This window comes from Pleurodeles waltl, chromosome 12 (assembly GCF_031143425.1).
Source record: "Pleurodeles waltl isolate 20211129_DDA chromosome 12, aPleWal1.hap1.20221129, whole genome shotgun sequence".
Lineage (NCBI taxonomy): Eukaryota > Metazoa > Chordata > Amphibia > Caudata > Salamandridae > Pleurodeles > Pleurodeles waltl.
In genome coordinates this window covers 577,462,475-577,485,521 of record NC_090451.1, presented here as the reverse complement: position 1 = coordinate 577,485,521, position 23,047 = coordinate 577,462,475, and the positions used below count along the sequence as shown (strand labels likewise).

At 42.9% G+C, this 23,047-nt stretch overlaps 1 protein-coding gene across 11 annotated transcripts in view; it reads left to right on the top strand.

The window, feature by feature from the left end:
- Positions 1 to 1,742: 1,742 nt before the first annotated feature.
- LOC138268241 (butyrophilin subfamily 3 member A1-like) overlaps positions 1,743 to 23,047 on the top strand; it is a 330,155-nt gene continuing 308,850 nt past the window's right edge. For 7 of the 11 annotated variants that reach the window (XM_069217715.1, XM_069217713.1, XM_069217710.1 and 4 more), the window contains exons 1-2: positions 1,743 to 1,997; positions 14,282 to 14,408. In XM_069217715.1, the coding sequence (XP_069073816.1) occupies positions 1,944 to 1,997; positions 14,282 to 14,408 (181 nt within the window). In that variant the 5' untranslated portion in view covers positions 1,743 to 1,943. Of the gene's footprint in view, positions 1,998 to 2,782; positions 2,962 to 14,281; positions 14,409 to 23,047 lie in introns of all 11 variants that reach the window. The other 4 variants (XM_069217717.1, XM_069217714.1, XM_069217716.1 and 1 more) reach the window with 2 other exon arrangements.

Sequence of the window (23,047 nt, the reverse complement as noted above, 5' to 3'; positions counted from 1 at the left end):
ATACAATGTTTACATCAGGACACAAAAGAGAAACGAGACTATCAAGCTTTTGATTGCTCTTAGAACTTCAATTTGGTACCACCACCAAGGAATCGCTTAGGGATCAACTTATGGTGAATAGGGTTTACCTATTGGTTTTACACTGCAAGGTTATGTTATGGACTCCAGGAATATTGTTTTGATGTCTATTACATGACAGGAAAAGGGACCAGCATGTGGACTGTCTTATCATGTCTGCCCTACCTAGACAAATTGTATGAATGTCTCGGATAAGAATAAGACTGATGTTGATTTTTACTAATGTGTGAACATTACAAAAAAAAGTGTTATCTGAAGGGCTATGGTGGTCTGAGGATGTAAAGGATGTTGTGCTAGACATGATAAGGAAGTGTGTGCATGAAAGACGGCGTGACGGGAAAACATTGTAAGGCAAAATGTATAATTTTTCCCAGGTACTGTCTGTGTTGTGCGTTTCCGCAACGATAAATGTGTTCCTGTGAAGGCCTTTGGAATGCTATATTTAATGCTTGCCATCAGGGACATATGGCCATGTCTGTTTGAAGAACTTGCTTGGAACACACTTTTGGTGGACTGGCATGGATACAGAAGCAGAATGTTTTGTGTAGGAATGTGAAAAGTATGTTGCTGTTATGAATTGTAAGACCCTTACCTCACCCATGCTATCTGTACCATGCCCACAATTTGCGTAACAGAATTGGGCATTGACATGGTAGGGTCCATAAGAAATGTCCACACATATGGAATATGGCCAAGTATTAACATACTATTACTCAAACAGTCTTGAGTTCAAGTTTGTTGTATCCGCCCTTTAGCATAGCCTTATTACTCGTGTTCTTCCACTTCTTAATTTTCAGGAATTTCTTTCTTTTTTTTCGGGTAGGCACTCCAGAACACGCTTATGTTTTCCAGCTGTCTTTATCGCATACTTATGTTTCTCCCTCTGCCGTGTTTCGTATTGGTTTATTTTGCCTCTGTTCTTCTACTTATGACTCCCAGTTGCACTAGCTCTCATGTACATCTCCCCCGCTCTGCTTTCTTGCTCAAGTGCTTCATGTACTTCTCCCCCGCTCTGCTTTCTTGCTCAAGTGCTTCATTTTCGCCTATTAGCCATTTTCACAGCATCATAATAATCTACAGCATCGCTTAAAACCATTGACAACATCAATATGTTCCAAAGGCGAGACCTATTGGATTTGCCACTGCTCCTTTCTTGTAGTTTGTGAAAGCGATATATGTTTTTCTTCCAACCCCCGCCTCCCTTTTCGTCCTTAGTACTTTCTCCTTATAACCCTGAGATGAGACCATTTCCCACAAAGAAAGGATATGTCAATTGAAGGAGACTCCAGCCTTATTTATTCCATTGCAGTTAGGCTTAGTGGGTTAATGAATTTCCCCTGATATTTTTCTAAAATCTCTAACCTAGGTGTTCTCAAATGTTAATATGGTTTGGAGCACTCAGTCCTGCAGGCCAATCGGGCTCCGCCGCACTCCCGTGGGACTAGTGGGTGCTAGAGGACAGCCCACTGGGTACTAAGAGGCAGGGAAATTCAGACCAGCCAAAAAGAGCAGTGGGGCTGAGGGTCACCAATCCCTCAGATCCCGTGTCGCCCTGGGTCCAATAGTGCAGTTCTTAAATTGTGCTTCACAGCGTATTCAACGTAAGCTCCGAGGCGACGACACATGAAAAGGGGATGGTGGAGAGAAAAAACAGGAAGCGACGCGCTTGTGACGCAGAATCAGACCGGGTGGCTCTCATCAGTGGGTGACTACACACCAGAATAAGCAGTGCACGGGAGGGAATGCTAAAGAGGGCAGCAAGAACAGAAGTGGTCGTGACGCAGCACACAGGCCAAGGGACTTGTCGGCAGAAGTTTACTCATCAAGAACAGTAGCGGTGTTGCCGGGGGGCTTCCATCTTACTCATGTCTGGACACCGCTCACTGAGAGAAACGGACGGAAGGCGGGACGCGCCGCAGGTACCTTCAATGCCAAGTGGACCGCTATGTGGGAAATGGGCGAGGCAAGCTTCAGGGCGCACACACATTACTGGCTTCATTTCTACAGCAGGGCTGTTGAAAGCCCTCATCACCCCCTCCTCAGTCAATTCAGGCAGGAATTGCAGCGATAGGCCAGAGTGTTGTGATCCACTTCCTCGCCCATGGGGAAGAACATTTAGCCACGGGCCCCATGCCCGAAATAGTATCGTAACGAGCATATATCCCTTGCTCTTCAAAATTGTACAGGCTTGTTACTCGTCGGTTGTAGAGTATATGCTTTTCAGGCCATATGATTTCTAATCCAATCTCCGACAGCCCAATCTCCGACAGCCCTGCACTTTAATCTTCTGTTTCATTCAAACGAAGGAAAGGAGTAATGCGCATTAGTGAACAGAGGAACAGGGAAATAATTTTCCCAGGATCAGTTTGTTAAAGTAGTAGACCCGAGACTGCAGCAAACTGCTAATTTCATTTACATCCATAGTGCATTTTCGTGAAAATATACCCATAGCTGTCAAATTTTGATTGTGATCATGTCGGGCATTTCTATGTGTTCATGGTGATTCATGTGTGACATTTCAGTATCTCAGGTGTGACACTTTGAGTGACCCACGAGTGGAGCAAAGCAGCCATGGCCATGTAACTAGTCCCATTTCACAATTGACTATATTTCTATGCCCTGTAATGGTATATGAACAGTCATAGAACAGTTGCAACACTCCATGCTTATGCTAAGTCTACAACCTACACCTCTTTTTTAACAGGATTAAACTGAAGACATTTGTGGCACCTCATGAACAATGGAAAGTGATTTGCAATTGGAAACGTGAGGTGTAGGCTCACAAATTGAGAAGAAACCTGCAGCACCTAGAAATGGAAGGCATACACTACAACTCAGTCTACAAAAATGTTATTAGTGTGAGGGATATTTCCATCATGCAAGGTATGTTAATCTAAGGAGCATGAAATAAACCACATATTCTTTTGCAACATCGTGTTGTGAGACATCTCCGGATCAGTTTAGAGGGCAGGGTCAGTTGTTACTCGTCTATATGCTACAGCCGGGGGGACTGGGATAGAGAGGAACCTACGTCAAAAATAGTCTTAATACCCATAAAGTTTTATATTTAAAAAAAAAAAAAAAAACCTGAGTGCGATTCCTGCCCCAAATAGTATGCATTTAAATATCAGTCAGACATTTCAGAATATACAAAGACCAAGCAGTTTGATTGAAGACATAAGTACACTAACACCTTTCATGTTGTGGCGGGGCGATCTGTTTATTCTTAGACCATTGTGGATACCTATTTTCCTGGGACCTTCAACTTTTTACGTAACTCATTCCTTCTCTAGCTTTCTTACGTCTGCTCCTGTTTGCTGATAAATGTCCAGTAGGTTGTGGTGGAATGTCAGACCATCCAGCCAAATAGTGGGGTTGATATGAAGGTGTACTTGTTGTCTCTGAAAGCAGCCTAATCCTCTGATGTGTGACTGAATTCCTGCCTATAGTCTTTTTTGCCCTGGTGCAACTGACTAATGTGTTTGTACTGTCCACGTGCCATTCAGTCACACAGAATGTTGCCTATATTTTGAGTTTCTCATGCTATATTTCTCTTTTATACGTGCCACCCAGTGGTAATAGTTCCAGATCTCCACAGGTATAAATTTGAGTCTTCATCTTTGTCAGCTGCGATTGCTTGATGAACTTAGGTGTTATGTTTTGTCTACTGTGTTCACAGATACGCATGTCTATCAGGGCATTGACATGCAGATGATGGATCATATTTTGACATTTGGGTGGATATTTTTCAGGTCTTGCAATGCGATCAATGGAATAAATCAAGAAATGTTCTCCTTCCTTTTTACCCCGGTCCTTGACAGACAATTTATGGTATCTATCATATGTTGTCCACAGTAACATCCACTTTACAGAAAGGTCACCCCAACTCATTACCCCCAACTATAAGAGCCACAGATAACTATCTTGTCTTCAGAAAACTACTTAAGAGTTGTCTCTTTCCTTCGTAACCACCATATCCAAACAGCTATGGACTGCATATGCCTATGTTGATAAATATGTTTTATCTGTTTATGTGTATATTCTAGTTATATTTATATATATATATATATATATATAGTTCTTTAGAAAATAAGTATTGCTACTATGTCATAACAATAAACTGCACACATACTCTTTAAACCTGTTTAATGTATATTTACTCATGGTTGAAATATGTATGTTCATATATGTGTGCATATGTGTGTGTGTGTATATATATATATATGTGTGTGTGTGTGTATATGTTATTCTATGCTTAACATGTTCATAGGTCATTGCATAACTCCTAGATAAGTTGTTATATTAGATACTTATGAATCCCTGCTCTCATTTTATATCACACTTTGTCTACCCATCACCATATATCATGTCTCTATCAATCTATTCTCCATTCCCACTCTGACTCATCCCAAATCCATTCTACTACTTTTATGTCCTAAATAACCCTGCCTAAGCTTTTCCCTCCTCTTCCACAACTTACTCACCCAAAACCTCACTTTACTACCACGATCTCCCAAGCAACCCTACTAAATTCTCCCTCATTTATCTCACCCTGCTACTATGATCTCCCTAACCCTTTACACATAATCTTCCCCCATCCCCCCCCCCTTTACTCATCCCAAGCCTAAATCCTATTACCACAAACTCCCAATTAACACTTCTGGATTCCTCCCTCCTCCACCCCTCCATTACTCCAGTCAATCCAACTAACGAACTCACATATCCGCAGCTCAAACTAACTCTTAATAATACTAAAACTGTACTCCTATTTCTCTATACTAATCCACCACTAATTCCTTTTGGGTTCCGGAGTAGCGTGCCACTCGCCAAAAAGCACTTCGCCGCCTCGTCAGGGTAGTAAGCGCTATATAAATACTATTACAATACAATACATTTTAAAGGAGTTATAAGCAGAAAATGTGAATTAGTCATCTTTTTTTACCAGTGGCTAAGCAGTTTGCAAGTTGTAACAGGAGTGGCCGTCTTTATTTATTGGGCAACATTTATCTTTTGTTATTTCAGCCTGAGTGCTCGCACCACACATTTAGTGCTGTCAGCTTTTTAGATTGCAGCCTACCAGACAGCACAGCTGTCTGATTTGCTAAAGACAACCTGGGGGGCTTTCAGAAAGTTGACCTAGGAATAAATTACCCCCATTGATTACCATTGGCTTTTGTGATTTGTAACTTACATTTTTTAGCTTTTTGTTTGCTGGCTATATTTGCTTTAGACTCTCCCGGTTCAGTTTGTCCCTCCCATCCCTGAACCATGTTTACTGTATCCTTGCACAAACTCCCTTTCTGTAAACAGGCCTTTAAATCCTCTTCTTATCTTGTCACATTTGCAGTGCTTTGAAAGGTCGAGGTCAAATGTCAAGGCGCTGTCTTCCGCAGGCGCTTATTTACTTTTATTTCTCTGACTTCAAAGTGAGAGGATTTATGTGACAATCTTGCTGGATGCTGGGAGTAGGAAAGAGCTTTTTTTCTAGCACACAACAACATTTAAATGAACTGTGTAAGTATTTCAGAATGTATTAGAATTAGTAACACAAAGCACATTTTTTGTTATTTCTGAAGTTTGTTGGAAACAAATACTTTCATATGATCCAAACAAATCATTACACTAGGTGATGCAATTTTCACACATTTTCGTCTGTGAACTGTATACTTTTATCAGTAAAACTGTACGGCTGTGGAAATGTGATAGCCATTTCAATTGAAACTGTGTTGTCTGTAACGGCAGTGCCCTAGCATACCATGCATACTCTGCTCTGCACCACTCCACTCTACTCTGCACCAGTCCACACCACTGCACGCTACTCCACACCAGTCCACTTTACACTGTTTCACTCTGTGCCACTCCAGTGCAATCTGTGCCACTTCAAGCTACGCCTCTCTACACTGTACCACTCTACTCTATGCAATGCATTCTTCACCACTGTACACCTTGTCACTGCACTCTACATCACTTCAGTCGAGGCCATACCAGTCTACTCTGCAGAATTCCACTTTACGCCAATGTACTATATACCACTCTGCAATACTACACTCTACACCACTGCACCCTAAGCCAATACTATGCCAATGTGCTTTACTCTGTAACACTCAACTCTATGCCAATCCACTGTGCAGCACTCTAATCTACTCTGCACCATTGCACTCTATGCCACTGCACTCTACACCACTTTACTATGTGCCATTAAACTCTATCCCACTGCACTCTACCCTGCACCACTCCACTCAACGCCACTGCACTCTACACCACTCTATTCCACTCTGTCACTCAACTCTATGCCACTGCACTTTACGCCACCCTGCTTTTAACTAACTACTGCACTCTATGCCAGTGTACTCTACACAACTGCACTATATGTGACTGCAGTCAATACCACTGCACACTACTCTGCTCCACTGCTCTCTATTCCATTGCACTCTAGTCTGCAACACTTTACTCTGCCACTGAGCTCTGTGCTACCCTACTCTGCACTACTTCACTCTATGCTACTGCACTCTATGGCACTATATTGTTCTGTGCATCATGCTATGTTACTCTATTCTGCACCACTCTACGACACTGCACTCTTTGCCACTCAACTCTAGTCTGCACTCTACTCTACTGCACTCTATGCCATGTGAGTACTATGCACCACTGCCCTTTGCTTACCTCAATGCCACTTCACTCTGCACCACTCTACGCCATTCTACTCTGCAACATTCTTCTCTGTGCCACTGTACGCTGCACCACTGCCATCTACTATGCACCACTCTTAATCTAAGCCATTGAATTCTATGACACTGTATTGTGCGGTGCTGAACTCAATGCCACTGTATTCAGTGCTACTACACCGTATGCCACTGTCCTCTGCAACACTCTATGCCAGTGCACTCTACACCAGTGCACTCTACCCCACTCCACGCAATGCCACACTATGGCAATCTTGTACACAACACTCTCTGCCACTCGACTCTACTCCACTCTTCACCATTGCACTCTGACACTCCACACCACACTCCTCTACGCCACTAACATTTAGCCATGCTAAACAGCAGCCACGCTGGTGTACATCATGGCTAAAACACATTGGCAAAACTAATAGCTCTTGCGTAGGCCAGACCTATTGGCTTTGCCAATGCTTGTTATACATATGTCACCACTCAGATAGGCCTTGGATGACCCAGAGGGCAGGGTGCAATGCATTTAAAAGGCAGGGCATGCACTTTTATGTTTTACATGTCCTGGTAGTGAAAAACATCCAAATTGTTTTTCACTACAGCAAGACCTATCCCTCCCATAGGATAACATTGTGATTACCTTATTACATCTTATAAGTGTAAGTCACAATCTAGAAGAGAGATGTTTTTTGAGGTTGGTGTCTTTGAACTCACAAATTAAAATCACAACTTAAGGTGAAATCAGAAAATTGCAGTTCAGAAAATGCTACTTATAGAAAGTTGCCATTTTTCTTACTTTAGGCATTTGGTGCCTGGTGCCTGTCTATGAATACATGTCTGGGAAGGTGACAGCTAGGCTTTGTGCATTCCCTCCAGACCGCCCCATACAAAGGGAGCTTAAGTGTGACTTGACAGGCCATCTACCTCCTGATGGGCCATCCACCTCTTGATGGGCCATCCTGGGTAGGTTGGGAGGGAGGAGCTGGGCACAGCCTCACATGTACATCTGAATAGGCTGCTTCCTGTCCCCACACAAAGGGCTACATACCCTCCTGTCGGGAGTCTAGAGCCAGGGCAGGAAGGCAGGACCTCTGTGCACTTCAAAGACCTTTCTTTGAAGTCTCCCTCACTTCAAAGACACAACTGGGTATAAGTACTGTACCTCTGACACCACCACTTCAGTACACTTCTGGACCTGTGGATACTCTGCCAGGATGATGGACTGATGTGCTGCTACAAGGGCTGCCACTTTGCTGGACTCCTGCTTTGCTGTATTGACTTGCTGGCTGGGAGTGATAAGGACTGGATCAGCATCTCTCCACTCCAGAGCACACAGCGACTCCAAGGGCCAGTTGACTGGTCTCCTGTTTTCTGAAGTCTCAGGGACATAAATTACTTCTAACTTGCCTGCAGCTGCTCCTGGACATTGCCGTTTGTGAGTCTGCCCTGCCAGTGGTTCCACCCCAGTCCTGGACCCTTGCAAGTGAGGCGTAGGATGCTTCTTCAGTCAACCCATGCATCCACATAAGAACTTGCATTTCTTTGCAATTGCGCGCATCGGTACCAGGGAATCTTCGTCTTTGTGTGGCTCGGAAACAGCGCTTCCTTGTCGCTTTGTGGAGTGGGCCTGGTGCATTGCCCTTGGAATCTACACATCCTCTGCTATAGGAGCATAACCGACACATCGCCCTCAGTACCAGCGCATCACTCTTGGAGCTGATGCATTGCCTACTTTGCTTGGAGAATACTGAGGAATCTCCTTATGTTGCAGGATTTGATCAGACGCCTTACTTCCGCTGCACCTTGCATCTTCCTCGATGCAACCAGGATCAAGGTACATTTGTTCAGCCAGCCCAAGTGGGTCCCTGTATCCGGCTTGTGCTCCATCGCGGTTGACCTGAACCCTTGACTTGTCCTGGTCCGGCGCAATCCGATATCCTGGATTGGAGCTTGTTGCTTCTAAGCGACAGGTTATTGTAGGGAGTGTTTGTGGCGTACCCTGACTAGGATTGTGGTTCGTGCTTGGGCATGGTGCATACCACTGCCAACAAGACACCCAATGTCTAACAGGCAGGCTACCATATATTTATGAGACCACATGATGCTTCACTGGTGGACACATTTAGCTTGCCTTCACCTGGCTCCCCTGTTCATAGGGTCCTTCAGTAGATTGATATTTGTGTTATTTAGTGAGCCTGGTGATGACCGCCTGGCCACTGCTGTCTAGTGTTCTTTTCTGACATCCCACAGCTATTTACAGGAGGATTATTGGACTCCCTCACAGAAAAGACCTTCTGTCTATGGTAGGTCATAAGTCTTTATTCTTTGATGTAATTTTCATCTTAGGTTCCTAGTCTTTGAGGAACCAGTGCAGTAATATTGATATCCTGTTTGCTACTGGTTCATCTACCACCCAGTCTCCATCCAAGGAAAAGTAGCTGAGGCTTTGCCTAAGTCTCTGCCCAGTGGCTTGAATACTCTGACCTGTTGAGTTGATGATGATGATTTGTAAATTTGAAGATCTCTTGATAGTGAGGTGTGCAGGGGTGTGAAATTTTATTAAAATATCTACTTGTCCATGGGACAGGTTGCTTATTAAATCTACTTATCCTGTAAAAAATCTATTTTTCCCTTTGGTGGCATGTAGTGCGGCGACAAATTATGGCAGCAGTCTCATTATGTAAGAGCTCTGATAATAGCCTCTTTGATTATGCCAGGGTTACTGCTATAGTAGGGTTTGAATACTTGCAATATTTCAATCCCTACTATAGCAATTTCCTTATTTTGCCACCTTTCCGCAGATCTACATACTGGGGCTGGCGGAAGCAGTAAGCAATAGTTCCAGGGCTGGAATGCCTTTGAGTCCACAAACCTACCAAATTGCATATTTTAAGGAATTTCACTAGCTCTTCTCTAATCTTTTTCTATCATGAGAAAGGTTGGAAATTTACTCCAGACATTGGCAGAAGTAGAAGTTCTTCCAGGGTCCGGGGAAAAAAGTGGTTGGAGGGAAAGTCAATTTGGAAACACTCAATAGATTTTCACATGAGCAAATCTACACATGCAAATTTGCTTGTGCTAAGATGCAGTTCATAATAATTTCTAGGAATGCAATTTCCTGGACTACTTCTGTAAGTTCTTGTGAATTCATGAAAGCCACTAATTCAAAGATGTGTGCCATAGGTGCACTTTTGTGAATTTTTTAAAGAATTGCGTCCCTAATTAGGTCTGGCATTAACAAATACATTTTGTTTTGATTAAACTTCTATTTCTCTCTCTATCTGTCGGCTGGCTTTACTGTGAGTGATCACATTCTGCTCTTCCACAAGGAGCATATTGGCACACAAAGTAGTTTTGGTCAGTGCCAGGACCTACTGTGGCAGTCAGTTGTGTAACAAAACTGGAGGAGACTCCCCTGCAAAGAACATGGAGCCCCCCATCTCTAGACTTACTCAGGGCAGGTGCTGTGCTGAGTGAGCCCCCTGGAGAGGGACTGCGGGGCCTTTGTTATGCCACTGGTGGCAATGTGTGCTTTTTGAGTCCAAAAACTTTTTTTCTTTTTGCCAGTGTATGTTACAATGGTGAAGGCCTGGCAGCTCCCACAACAATAAAGTGTTACAAAAACCATGTTAAAACAAGTCACACATTGACAAAACCAAAAGACTCTCAAAAAAGTTGGATCTGTTGGCTTTGCCAGTGCATGTTTATTTTCATGCTTCCCATAATCTTGTTGAAAAGGGCTACCCTGATTTTCCAGTAGGAATATTTTTTGGAAATACTAGCAGGCATCAACACATTTTACTAAATGCTTCTTCAAAGAAATAGCACCTAACATTTCATTGTAGCAAAAGTTTTTTTCCTACTTGCATTTTTTTCTGAACATTTTATTTTGAAAGCAAAGAATCATCACTCTTGCTTACAAAGTTCTGCAAACATTTGCGTCTAATCAGTGAGCATTATGGGAGCCTTATACTTAGCCTCATTGTTAAACTTTTCAAACCTGTGTACACTTTTTTTTTTTTTACTAGAACCACTGTGAGTAGTGCAGTGCGAACTTAAAATGTTTATTTACATCGCTCACCCTAACAATGACGCGTTTCATTAATGAATCATAAATACAAGTTCGAACAGCATTTACATATTGACACACATTACTGAAGACAGTCCCCTTCTCTGTAAACTGGCAGCCAAAGGGTTTGTGCTGCAGCGGGTTGGGCTTACTTGTCCCAAGGACAAAATAAACATGAAAACTTGTTGCCCTTGACCCCAAGCAATATGTCCTGGGGGTCAGGTGATAGGAATCCCACATCCCTGGGTGTGCTCCAGTGTACTTCGCTAGGTAGAAGCCATCACTCAAAATTGGCAGATAATAGGCATGTTAGCCATGAAAAATAACTACCTAATCCTAAAAGGTTGCATTTCATCGCCATTGTCAAGTGCTGGCATCGGGTGGGAAATCAGTAACACTTTATAATACTTGATGATGAAGCCCATACAACCAGTTGTTTCTTGTGACTACAAGAGCCACAAATTTGTTACCGTCTGAGATACTGAGAGCATACTAGTTCATCCCACAGTTATTCTGAATCCTCAACACTTCTCGTATTGTATCTTGAGGTGACAAATAGTTCAACGAGCAGGTCTTAAATTTGTCTGCTTTAATCACTGACTCTCCAGTGTTACATATTTTCATCTTCCCGTTTTTCTATTCACTTTCTGTGGAATCATCCCACAAGGATTGTTAATTTTACTGTTACCATTATTGTGATATTGTTAAACTTACCTTACACTCTCTTCTGTTCTCTGCTCCTTTTGGTTCCTTTCCTATAATGCCTCTGAACTTTAAGGATAAGGGAGGTGGATCAAGTTGTTACAGACCAGGCCTAGCTCAGCCCACTTCATTCTCTCCTCTACCTCTGTATGGGATCAGTCACAAATTTCTGGACAGCAGTCATTTCTGCTCTTTTTATTTCTTTGTACTGAGTTTGGAAGTGCCTGGCTCCTGTAGACAAGGCTTTATCTTTTTAGTGTTGCTTTTAATCATTTATTTTAACTTGTTTAATGGTCCTTGACAGTGTGTGTCTGAGGTGAGGGAGATTTCACTCAGACATGGTACTTGCCCTGCTCCACGTTGATTTTTATATACCTACTCTACTTTTAGTCATGTCAACAGCTGTGCTGCCTGAGCACTATGTATTTTAGCTTCCTGGCTGACCACGCTCTTGTAATCATGGAGGACTACACGTGTGGCTGTACTGCAGGTCCGTGTCTGCAGCGCACCAAAGGTAACCCTTTCTTTACCCAACTGCACTCATTGTCACCCCTCATAAGCAGTCCAGCCCAGAGGCTCGAATATCCTACACCTCAGAAGATGTTCAGGCTTTTTAACCAGCCAGTTAGTAATAGGCGGTTATGAACCATTCAGCGTGTCTAGGCCAGATGTCCTGCGTTTGTTGCCATACCATGATCTCTTCCCAGCCCAACAAGTGCTCCGTTTCCAAAGAGCATAACAATAGACTGTGTTCCCTTCAGCTCATTTTTATAAAGTCATATTTCAAGGGAGCCTCAATGAGTACTATCCAGAACTCAAGAAATGAAAACAAATGGTGCAACGGTCAATTATACATATATTGTGTTAAGGAGATAAATGATCAGCATATATGTTCTACATAAATGTTCAACAAAGGTGTTCATAGTGATAGCAGAGCACTGAGAGAGTGTGCAACAACAGTTATGTACAAAGGTCCAGAAGTCACAAAGACTGATTATTAAAAGTCTTGACCAGCATGAATTCAGGAATAGAATGTCCCACATTAAACAAGTGACCCAGTGATAATTAGACAATGTATCAACCCTCAAAATGACTTAAATAGGACTTATTCAGGACAAGGTACAGGCGAAGTCGCCCTCTTTCTCGCTTGCTCTCCCTCTCATCTCTCTCTCATAAGACAACCTTGCAGTACAACCCTCTCTTTGGGGTGGTTTGAGTTCCTCCTCATTAAGCTTTGGGAAAAGGGAAAAGAAACTTTAATTAATATATATTAACACACACACACTAAAGCATGGTGCTAAAAAGTATCCCCTCAATGTTCACTGCCACATCACATTAAACAATATTGATTTGGAATACCTATGAAGATTAAATGATATGATATATATATCAACAAAGCATTTCATATTAAACAAACACAAAGCGACAGTGAAATGACTGCTCATGTGTTTTGGATAAACACCAATATCAGACACAACCTAAGTTAATATACTGGTGAGTGGACATTAGCTGCTGCCTTTTATGGCTGGCAGTGTCCTTTGCGTTGACAACACATCTTTTCATTTCAAGCTGTTTTCATAAAGATTAAGTAAAAGCTGACCCTGTAATGAAGAAATGGGATTATTGCTATGTATAGGTTTAGTTATCATATCTCTAAACATCCCTTGGGTACAGTACCCAAACTTAAATGTGGACTTCGGGTCATTCCATTCTCATAATTGGTTGGCTTTCTTGTCCATTTCATTTACTTGCTTACTATGGATTAGCTTTCCTTCTTCTGCCTTTGTCCCTTCTCTGGAGTATAGTTGTTTTACAGTGTTTCTGATTGGATGAGCTGTATCCTTCAACTTATGTTATTATTTCTTTTTTTCCTCTGAGCACTCCATGAGAGAGGATGTTTTCTTGCTCTTTTCGCCATGTGCTACTTTCTCCCTCACATCCCCACACATGCACTCTTTGTTACTCCTCATTCCATCTTGTACGCAGCTCCCCCACCACTTTCGATTCCACGCAGTTTTTTTTGTTATTTTTTTTTTAAATGCCAATCGTTGCTCTGCTGCCCCTCTCTTGCGTTGTATTGCTCGGCATGCTTGCCTGTCCTTCTTCCTTTTTTTAAAAAGATTTTTTTAAGCGGTCCAGGTAGCTACCCCTTTATCTGTAAAGCACTTTAGCAGCTGCCCACATTTTTTTTTTTTTTTTACATTTAGCACTTCTTGATGGATGTTTGCCATCTTGGAACTGTAAATTAAAAGTAAAAAAAAAAAAAGGCAACCGATGTTATATGACGCAAATGTGTGAATGCGTGGTGAGTTTTTCTTTGCCCCAGTTGCTTAGCATCAGCAACAAGCATTGGTAAAGCCAATAGATCGGCTAACACCTTTCAAAGGTGAGACCTATTGTCTCTTCCAATACTTGTTCATGACTTAGTTGGAGGGAAACGTGAGAAGATGGTGGGCAAAAGAGGAAAGAAGAACAATTTCTCTGTTATACAGTATTTACAAGAACCTCTTTATTTTTAGATAATTATGCAAATTATTTGATTTTCAGGCTCTAAGTCTTCAACACGTTGAAAACAATTCCCTGCTCTTCAGTTACAAAGGCACAGTACTTTGTTGTAATTCAAACAGTGTGTGCAGCTGAAACATTCATATGCGCTTTAATTAATTTGCTTTGGCTTAGATCGCTACCTTCTAAAATGTCATCATTTTGTACAAAATTTTACTAAATCGTTTTACCAATTGTGTACAATTTGCTTTTCCAGACACCTGTCACATTCCAAGATGTTGCTGCCTGTTTCTCTCAAGATGAGTGGAAGCTTTTACATGAGTGGCAGAAAGACCTCTACAGGAATGTGATGAAAGAAATTCACAAGGCCGTAATTTCACTGGGTAAAATTAATGTTCCTATTTCTAAGCTGTAAAAATCTAACATTCGAGGTATGGTTACTATTTTCATATTCTTGGGCAGTTTCTCTTGTAAGTCAATAAAACATTTCGTTTTACCTCTATGTAATCTCTTCTTGAAGATCTTAACAGTGCATTCGAGACTGTCAGATCAGACATCAGAAACTCCAGATGTATTTTCCAAACCATTCTTAACATGTGCAGAGTGAACAATTACACCTTTTCTGCAGCTGACTGTGAATATAAAGTCTTAATGAACAGCCATAACATTGAATGTGGAAGATGTAAAAACCCTTTAATATGCACTGGACCACAAAAAGGGCTACCGCCCTTCCTAAAAGTTTAGGAATGCCAGACATCACAATGAGTTTTTTTTTAGCTAGTTTTTATTCGATAATCATATAGAATAAAATACTACAGATTGGCACATACAGTGACAGCACAGAAGACAGAGTATTGTAACCCAATACAGCCAGCAGTGTGTTATGCACACATTATAGTAATCTGATGTTGCAGGTCGTGTATCTCTGCAAAAGGCAGTCCTGGGGAAATCCCAGCCATATGCATTAAAGCTACAGCTGGCGAATCACAGGTACATTGTGGTGTGAGTACAGTGCCAGAACAGCACAAGAAGCAAATGATGTACAAATGTAAAGAAAAGACCCCTCTTCCCCCCCCCCCACCAAATAATTCAATAGCTAACAGAGGTGGCAGCAGCAGGCCAGCAAGTGTTTGTCCTCCCCAAGTTGTACGTAAGAAGGAAGGGGTGGATTCAGGTACACTGGTAGTCTTGATGTTGTCCAAGTTCATCCTCCCCTGTAGAGGAGGGGTCCCGGGAGGTGCGAATTAAATGACCAAGGATATTCAAGCCCGTCGAATACTACGTTCCCCAGACTGTTGCTGCATCCGCAGACACAAACTCGTTTCCAAGCAGACCCTGCCTATGGGGATAAGATTATACGCACTCACACACTCGCTTGCCATAACTCCTCTGCAACATCCCTTCCAGCTTATCACCCCATATCTCCAGTCCCACTCCACATTCTCATCTGTGTGGACCAATTTTACCCGTTGTCGTTCTACCACCCCCACTTGTGTAAGCCGGCTTTCCATCTGACCAATATGGGAGGGCTGGGACACGTCCAGTGCATTGCAGTGCAGCCTTTGGCCAGTATCAGTCCCAGCAGAACGAACTTGTGTTGCATTCAGGTCCCTGTTTTTGGGGTCAGCAGCACACCCAGCAGGCAGTGTTTGACTAAGATCTTGATCTGGACTCTTGTGACCTCCGGTAGCTCAGGCAGTAGCTCATCCCAATAATTCTGCAGCTTCGGGTAGTCCCAAGCCATATGAATGAACGTCGCCAGCTCCAGCCCGCGTTAAGGGCACACTGGGGAGCGCGCCACATTAAATCTTTGCAGTTGACACGCGTCAGATTGGTACAGTGTAAATAGTGGAACTGCGCAAGTTTAAAGCAGGCAATCCCGGGACTCTTCCATCATGAGGAAGGTGCTATTCAGATATAGGTCTCCAGCTGTGGAGCAGCACCCAGCATACCATTGGGTGAGATCAATCACTGCTTGAAACTGTTGAAAACAGGGTATCCATCCAAGTGGCAACAGTCTAGCGTACCGGGCCCTGCAAAGCCCAGAGTGACTGCCCGTTCCCATACTGCTGCAACCTGACTGACGTACTATAAAAGGACAGTCGGTCGAGACCCCTCATCAGACACCCTCGCCACACTTTGCTATTAAGGCCTTCTCACCGTGCTGGCCCTCTAAAAACCACTGCGTAGTGTACCGCAGTAATCCTGCAAAGTGGTATAGTTGTAGGTTCTGAAGACCCAGGCCCCCGAGCTCCACGTCCAGTTTCAGCACCTCCAACTTCACTCTGCTGCTCCTGCCATTCCACACCAGGGATATCAGAAGGCTGTTCAGTCTAGTAAATGTACTTCTCAGTATGCAGCGGAAGGAGTTCTGCAATACATAAAGACAGCGTGGGAGCAGGATAATCCTGTCAGTGCCACTCTCCCCATAATGGAGAGGGGGAGGCAATTTCAGAAGTGGGTGGAAGCGTTGAGTTGAGTGATGACCACTTTCATGTCTAGGGCATAATTGGCTTCATCTGTGTGGGCTACCTGCATACCCAGATAGTGGAAGTGATCACACTCCCAACTAAGCATTTGCGTTTCCTAACCCAGCATAAAGGCACATTGGTCCCCATGAACAAAGACATCACTTATCCTACAAATAAACTCCACTCTCTTTTTCCTCAAGATACAGAAAGAGACCGGCATTCATACAGCGTTTTAAAGTGCATTTTATTACTCGGCAGAGGAGATCACAACCATGTATTCTCTGTGCTTTTAGTTGTTAGCCTTGTGTTGCTCTCTGTGGTGGCTGAAGCAGTTGAACACATAAAGGGTAGATCGGCAGTATTGCTCTTTATTTCATTTTAAATGTTTCACCTGCACAGCACTTGCACTGTGCTTATGATTAGGTTTTGCTTGCACTGCACTCGCACTGTGCTTGTGAACTCTATTGTATTAAATATATCTCAAAAGGAGCTTAGATCCCACCCTTGCTTTTCATTGATTCCTGTGCTTACCACTAACTTTCCTCCAGTTCTATTGGCTGTAGCATATTTCCTGTCTTTATCAATGCTTGTTCCTTGTGTGTTTGTTCTTATCAGTGTCCCGAGGCCCAAGTTCTGTTTCCATCCGCTTTGTGGGAATTTCTTTAAGTTGTCTGCACAACGCTTGTTTCCTTAATGTCCCTGTGGCTGCACGCATAACCTGCACAGTGCTTGCGGTGTGGTTATTCTTATATTTACCCTGCACAGAGCTGGCCTTTAACACACAAGCTTGAAATACGTGCAGCCATGGGGAGGTAAACAGCGCAACCCTTGTGCTTGTTTACCTACCTCCCTATGACAGCACACATTTCAAGCATGTATGCTAAAGGCAATGTTAAAATGCATGCAGATACAAGAAGATTCAGTAAACAAGCACAGCGCAAGCTCTGTTTACCTAATCTCCCCGTGGCTGCATGCATTTCAAGTTTGCCTCTAACATGCACGCTTGAAATGCGTGCTGCCATGGGGAGATGAAGTAAAAAAGCACTGTATCTGCCAAATCGTGCACTGCTAACGCCAAGAGTGACTCACACAGCACTTGAGCTGTGCTTATTCACCCTGCACAGCGCTTGTCTTTAACATACACGCTTGAAATATATGCTGGCACGTGGAGGTAAACAGCGCAAACGCTGTGCTTGTTTACCTATCATCCCAATACAGCACCCCTTTCAAGCATGTATGTTAAAGGCAAAGTTGAAATGCGTGCAGATAGGGCCAGATTCAGTAAATAAGCACAGCGTAAGCGCTATTTACCTAATCTCCCATGGTGCATGCATTGCAAGATTGCCTTTCACATGCACACTTGAAATGCATGCTGCCATGGGGAGAAGAAGTAAATAAGCACATCGCTTGCCAGATCGTGCAGTGCTAATGCCGAGAGCGACTCGCTCTGGAGGTAGCAACTTGAGCAGCGTTAATGCACTTTAACAATTACTACCTCCCTGCTTGCTTCCACAGTTTGTTTTAGCCACGAGGAGATGAAGTGATTTGCACAGGACCAAAGGATGTTGACCCAACAGCGAGACTCGCACCTGGCTTCTAACCTCAAAGACATGGCTTGCAATCACAAGATGTGTAGTTTCAGGGCCATTGTGTTCTTTTTGATGTATTTTTATGTACTACGCCATTTTAACTGCTAAAGTGTGATTCAGTTTATAATCTTAATGTACTAAACATGCTTTCTGTTGCTCTTTCTACAGTTATTTCCCCTTCCTAAATGTGAAGGATGCGGGCAGAAAATAATCCAATTATTAATAATCACACAGGCGAAACCTAATGTATTTACCAATGCTTGTTGGATTTAGTGACAGAAGTTATCTCAAATCATGTTTCCCTTCTCTGTAATTCTCATTTACACTGCTATACTTATATAGTGGTTCAATTCTTATTCCTCTGTAGTTTCCCCTTCATTATAGCTCTCATTATTTATCTGGTCAAAGAGGAACACACCTTCTAACCAATTCACAAATCAGAGGAAATAGAATAACGAAGGAAAAAAAGAAAAAGAAAATTTCACAGCTTGTATACTCGTTTCAGAATTGTCTGTTGACTAATGAATGATGTGCAAAGGTTGCTGCCTTCATGAAGGTTGCTGATGGCTCTCTTACTCCCTTTTACCTCCATCATCATCAATATCTGGATTTAGGTATCTGGAAATTCACATTACACTCACAATATTTCTTGAAGTGGGGCTCATTCCCTGAGATGGATTGCCTCTGAGATGTCACTGACAACAATGTACTCCTGGCATGCATTGGCACTCATCAAAAATGATATTGTTTTTCTTGGTTTGGGCTATAATACTGTCCCAATGGGTGATATCGAATGTGGCAGCTTGCCTCCTCTGAGCTCCATAATCCTTCATCCTATGCTTTGCAGCCTGTCCTATTTCAACAGTGATTTTATTTGGGTATTATCTGAGAAAGATGAGTTTGTGACTCTCAACCACACACTAATTCTGCTGGCAGCCTTTGTGGAATATACCAGTAAGCTCTAAGCACTTGCTACCAGCCTTGTCTGATTGAGATTACCTGCTTTATTTGCCTCACTCCTCCATGCTATTTTCTTTTGACCTTAGAAATGTTATCTTTCCGTATTTCACTAACAGAGCAAATTCTGCTCAATTGGCTGCAAACATTTATATTTGGAAAGTAGTTCTGGACCAGCTGTAATGGACAGTACTTGGCTCCACATCCTTTACTTTCTCCCTGTCTCTACTTGTGAGGTGAATCCAACCTTCTTCAGACCATAAACTCCAGGAAATGCTGATGAATAAAGCCCCTTACACTCAGTACTAGGTTCCATAGGAGACAGACTTTCCCACGATCCACCTATTTGTTTCTCTCTTGGACTGGGAGGAGGAATTATAGATGCAAGGAGAGGTTACTGCCTGACTTGGGCCTCAATCTTACCTCCAGTGGTCTTGCCTAACCTGACTTGGGAAGAAAAGGAGTGAACAATGTGTGGGCATAGCTGTGGTAGCCCGTTTATAATTGATCTCGCTGCATGAACTGTCTATATTGAAGTAGGGGTTTGGGTTGCCTCCTGCTATTGATTTTCTGTTCCCAGTATATATGTGTATGCACTGAGCTGCTTAATTCTTCTTTTGCCTCCGTGTGTGGCGAGGTACTCCACCCTTTGGAACAGTAGCATTGTTTTCCTGTGCATGTGTAGTAGGTTTGAATGCACTACTAATGGATATACTTTCATTTTGGGCTAGTGGAAACGGATCTTTGTGGAAAGCTTGATTGTTTAAGGATTAAGACTTTAGGTGGTAGGTTGTGTTTAGAGTGTTACATGGTTTGTTGTTCACTTGCACTTAACCTACATAATAATCTTCATCCTCTCAGTTCAGAATGGGAACACAGGACTGAAAATGACCTCACCATCACCACCTTTTTTCATCATCAATGTCAAGGTCTAGGTGTTCTTTTCCTGCTAAGAAGAGAAAATATTCCACTACCAAAGACTATGATGACAAGAGACGGAGATATTACTGTGGAGACAAAAGCTGCCTTACAAAAACATCAGGCTTGCTTATTTCTCTAGATGCTTTGGATGTTGTCTTAAGAGAATCAAAAGCTGACAAAATTAACTTGCCTATATTCAGCCATCACCTCTGTTCTGTCTCTGAAATGAAGTTGAAGCTTTCAGATGTGATTCTAAAGGACACTATGATTGGCAGCCTCATTAGGGGTAGCAGCTTTGATGTCAGAGGGTGCAATCAGAAAAGATGCAACAGAGAAGAAGAAAAGGCATATCCTAGCAATCATTTGGGCTTTAGAGCTACGATATATGGACAGAGTACCTCCTAATCCAGTCCTTTATCACCCACGTAACAAAAACTGTTGAAAGCTGTGGAAGAAGGATTTTGAGTGCTTGCTTCATAGAAGGGATGGAGAGGCAAATTTAACTTCTAGCTGACATATCTTTTGATGTGGGTTAAAACATCTGCTTTAGCAGGAGGAGCTTCTATTGCTGCCAGATGGAACCTTTTCTTGAAAGATTGGCATACAGCTGTGAAACAAAAATATATTCTTTGTATGCCTTTTGAAATGAAGCATCCTTCCCCCTTTAGGTCTTGACTGCAGACACAGTCTACTTCTTTTGCTCCAGCTGCTAAAACTTTCAGTTAGCCATCCAGAAAGCAGCAGCAGGCATTCTCTTGTGATAAATCTAGTCTGACAGGTGTCTTGAGTAAGTGATCTCCAATCTCGTATAAAATGACTCTGGTCATAATGCAGTACATTTGCATTGGTGTCAAGAATTAATCTGATGTAATCGCTGACTGTTAGCTTGCTAGATGAACAATTTCACAGTTTTTCCCCTTAGTACAGTATTTGTAGTTAATCCAATAGTGTGATGTATGATGCATCAAGAGTCTGGGAAAGACTGAGAAAATAATGCAGTCAAGTTGGTCACTTTTGTTACTGGTAGAACATGTGTATGGTGTAGGAAATCTTTTGTTTATTTACTTGGCGGATTTGCATCACCCCTCACCAACCAACAAACTATGTAGCAGGTTCTGGCAAGGGAAGTTTACAAAATACTGGCAGAAGTAGTAAGGGAATGCCTACAAGGAATCAAAACTAATAATGCTCAGGAAATTAAAACCGATGAACGCATCTGTAACGAAGGGGAAATTTTAAATATTGCAATGAAATTGGATGAATCATTGGGACAGAAAACGAAAACAAGGGAGAAAGTAGTGACCGCTAATAACAGCCCATGCCTAATTACCATTACTAGTGAGATAGTGTTAGAAATGGGGTCTTTGGTTGACAGTCAGGTTACCCCCTCTTCAAGCAAGGACCCTCACTCTAGTCAGGGTAAAAGAGAATCACCCTCAGCTAACCCCTGCTTACCCCCTTGGTAGCTTGGCAGAGCAGTTGGCTTAACTTCAGAGTGCTAGGTGTAAAGTATTTGTACCAACACACACAGTAACGTAATGAAAACACTACAAAATGACACAACACAGGCTTAGAAAAATAGGAAATAGTTATCTAAACAAAACAAGACCAAAACGACAAAAATCCGACATACACAAGTCAAGTTATGAATTTTTAAAGATTAAACTCAAAAATAGCGCTTAGAAATACAAAATGCTTCAGTGAGATGTTAACACGGCATCGTGATGGAGTCGTTCTCGGCAAGCTGACACTATCGACGCCGGACACGGAGTCGCTTAGACCCCCAAGCACAGTACCTTTGGTGAAGAGTAAAAACAAGTCGATGCGCGAAGTCGGGTATTGCGGCGTCTGTGCGAAGCGTTGAGTGCGTGCACTTTGAGTGGCGTCGGTCACAACGTGGTGCGGCGACTTCCGTGGGGCTGCAGTGGTGTCGGGCCTGCGAAGGTTGTCGCGTTCCAGCGAAGGTCACTGCATCGGTCCGAAGTTGTCCGAAGTTGATTTCCTTGGATTTCCACCAGCTTTCCTTTCGAGGTCCCAGGGACTTGATAGGGCACCACTTGTCAGAGCAGGAGTCTCTCCAGAGACTCCAGGTGCTGGCAGAGAGAAGTCTTTGCTGTCCCTGAGACTTCAAACAGCAGGAGGCAAGCTCTAAATCAAGCCCTTGGAGATTTCTTCACAAGATGGAAGGCACACAAAGTCCAGTCTTTGCCCTCTTACTCTGGCAGAAGCAGCAACTGCAGGATAGCTCCACAAAGCACTGTCACAGGCAGGGCAGCTCTTCTCTTCAGCTCTTCTCCAGGCAGAGGTTCCTCTTATTTCCAGAAGTCTTCTAAAGTTTGTGGTTTTGGGTGCCCTTCTTATACCCAATTTCTCCTTTGAAGTAGGCGTACTTCAAAGTAAAGTCTCTTTTGAATGTGAAATCCTGCCTTTCCCAGGCCAGGCCCCAGGCACTCACCAGGGGGTCGGAGACGGCATTGTGTGAGGACAGGCACAGCCCTTTCAGGTGTAAGTGACCACTCCTCCCCTCCCTCCTAGCACAGATGGCTCATCAGGAAATGCAGACTACACCCCAGCTCCCTTTGTGTCCCTGTCTAGTGTGAGGTGCAACCAGCCCAACTGTCAGACTGACCCAGACAGGGAATTCACAAACAGACAGAGTCACAGAAATGGTATAAGCAAGAAAATGCCCACTTTCTAAAAAGTGGCATTTTCAAACGCACAATCTTAAAATCAACTTTACTAAAAGGTGTATTTTTAAATTGTGAGCTCAGAGACCCCAAACTCCAAATGTCCATCCGCTCCCAAAGGGAATCTACACTTTAATCAGATTTAAAGGTAGCCCCCGTGTTAACCTATGAGAGGGACAGGCCTTGCAACAGTGAAAAACAAATTTAGCAATATTTCACTGTCAGGAAAAAAAAAAACACATTACTATATGTCCTACCTTAACCATACACTGCACACTGCCCTTTAGGCTACGTAGGGCCTACCTTAGGGGTGCCTTATATGTAAGAAAAGGGAAGGTTAAGGCCTGGCAAGTGGGTACACTTGCCAACTCGAATTCACAGTTCTAACTGCACACAC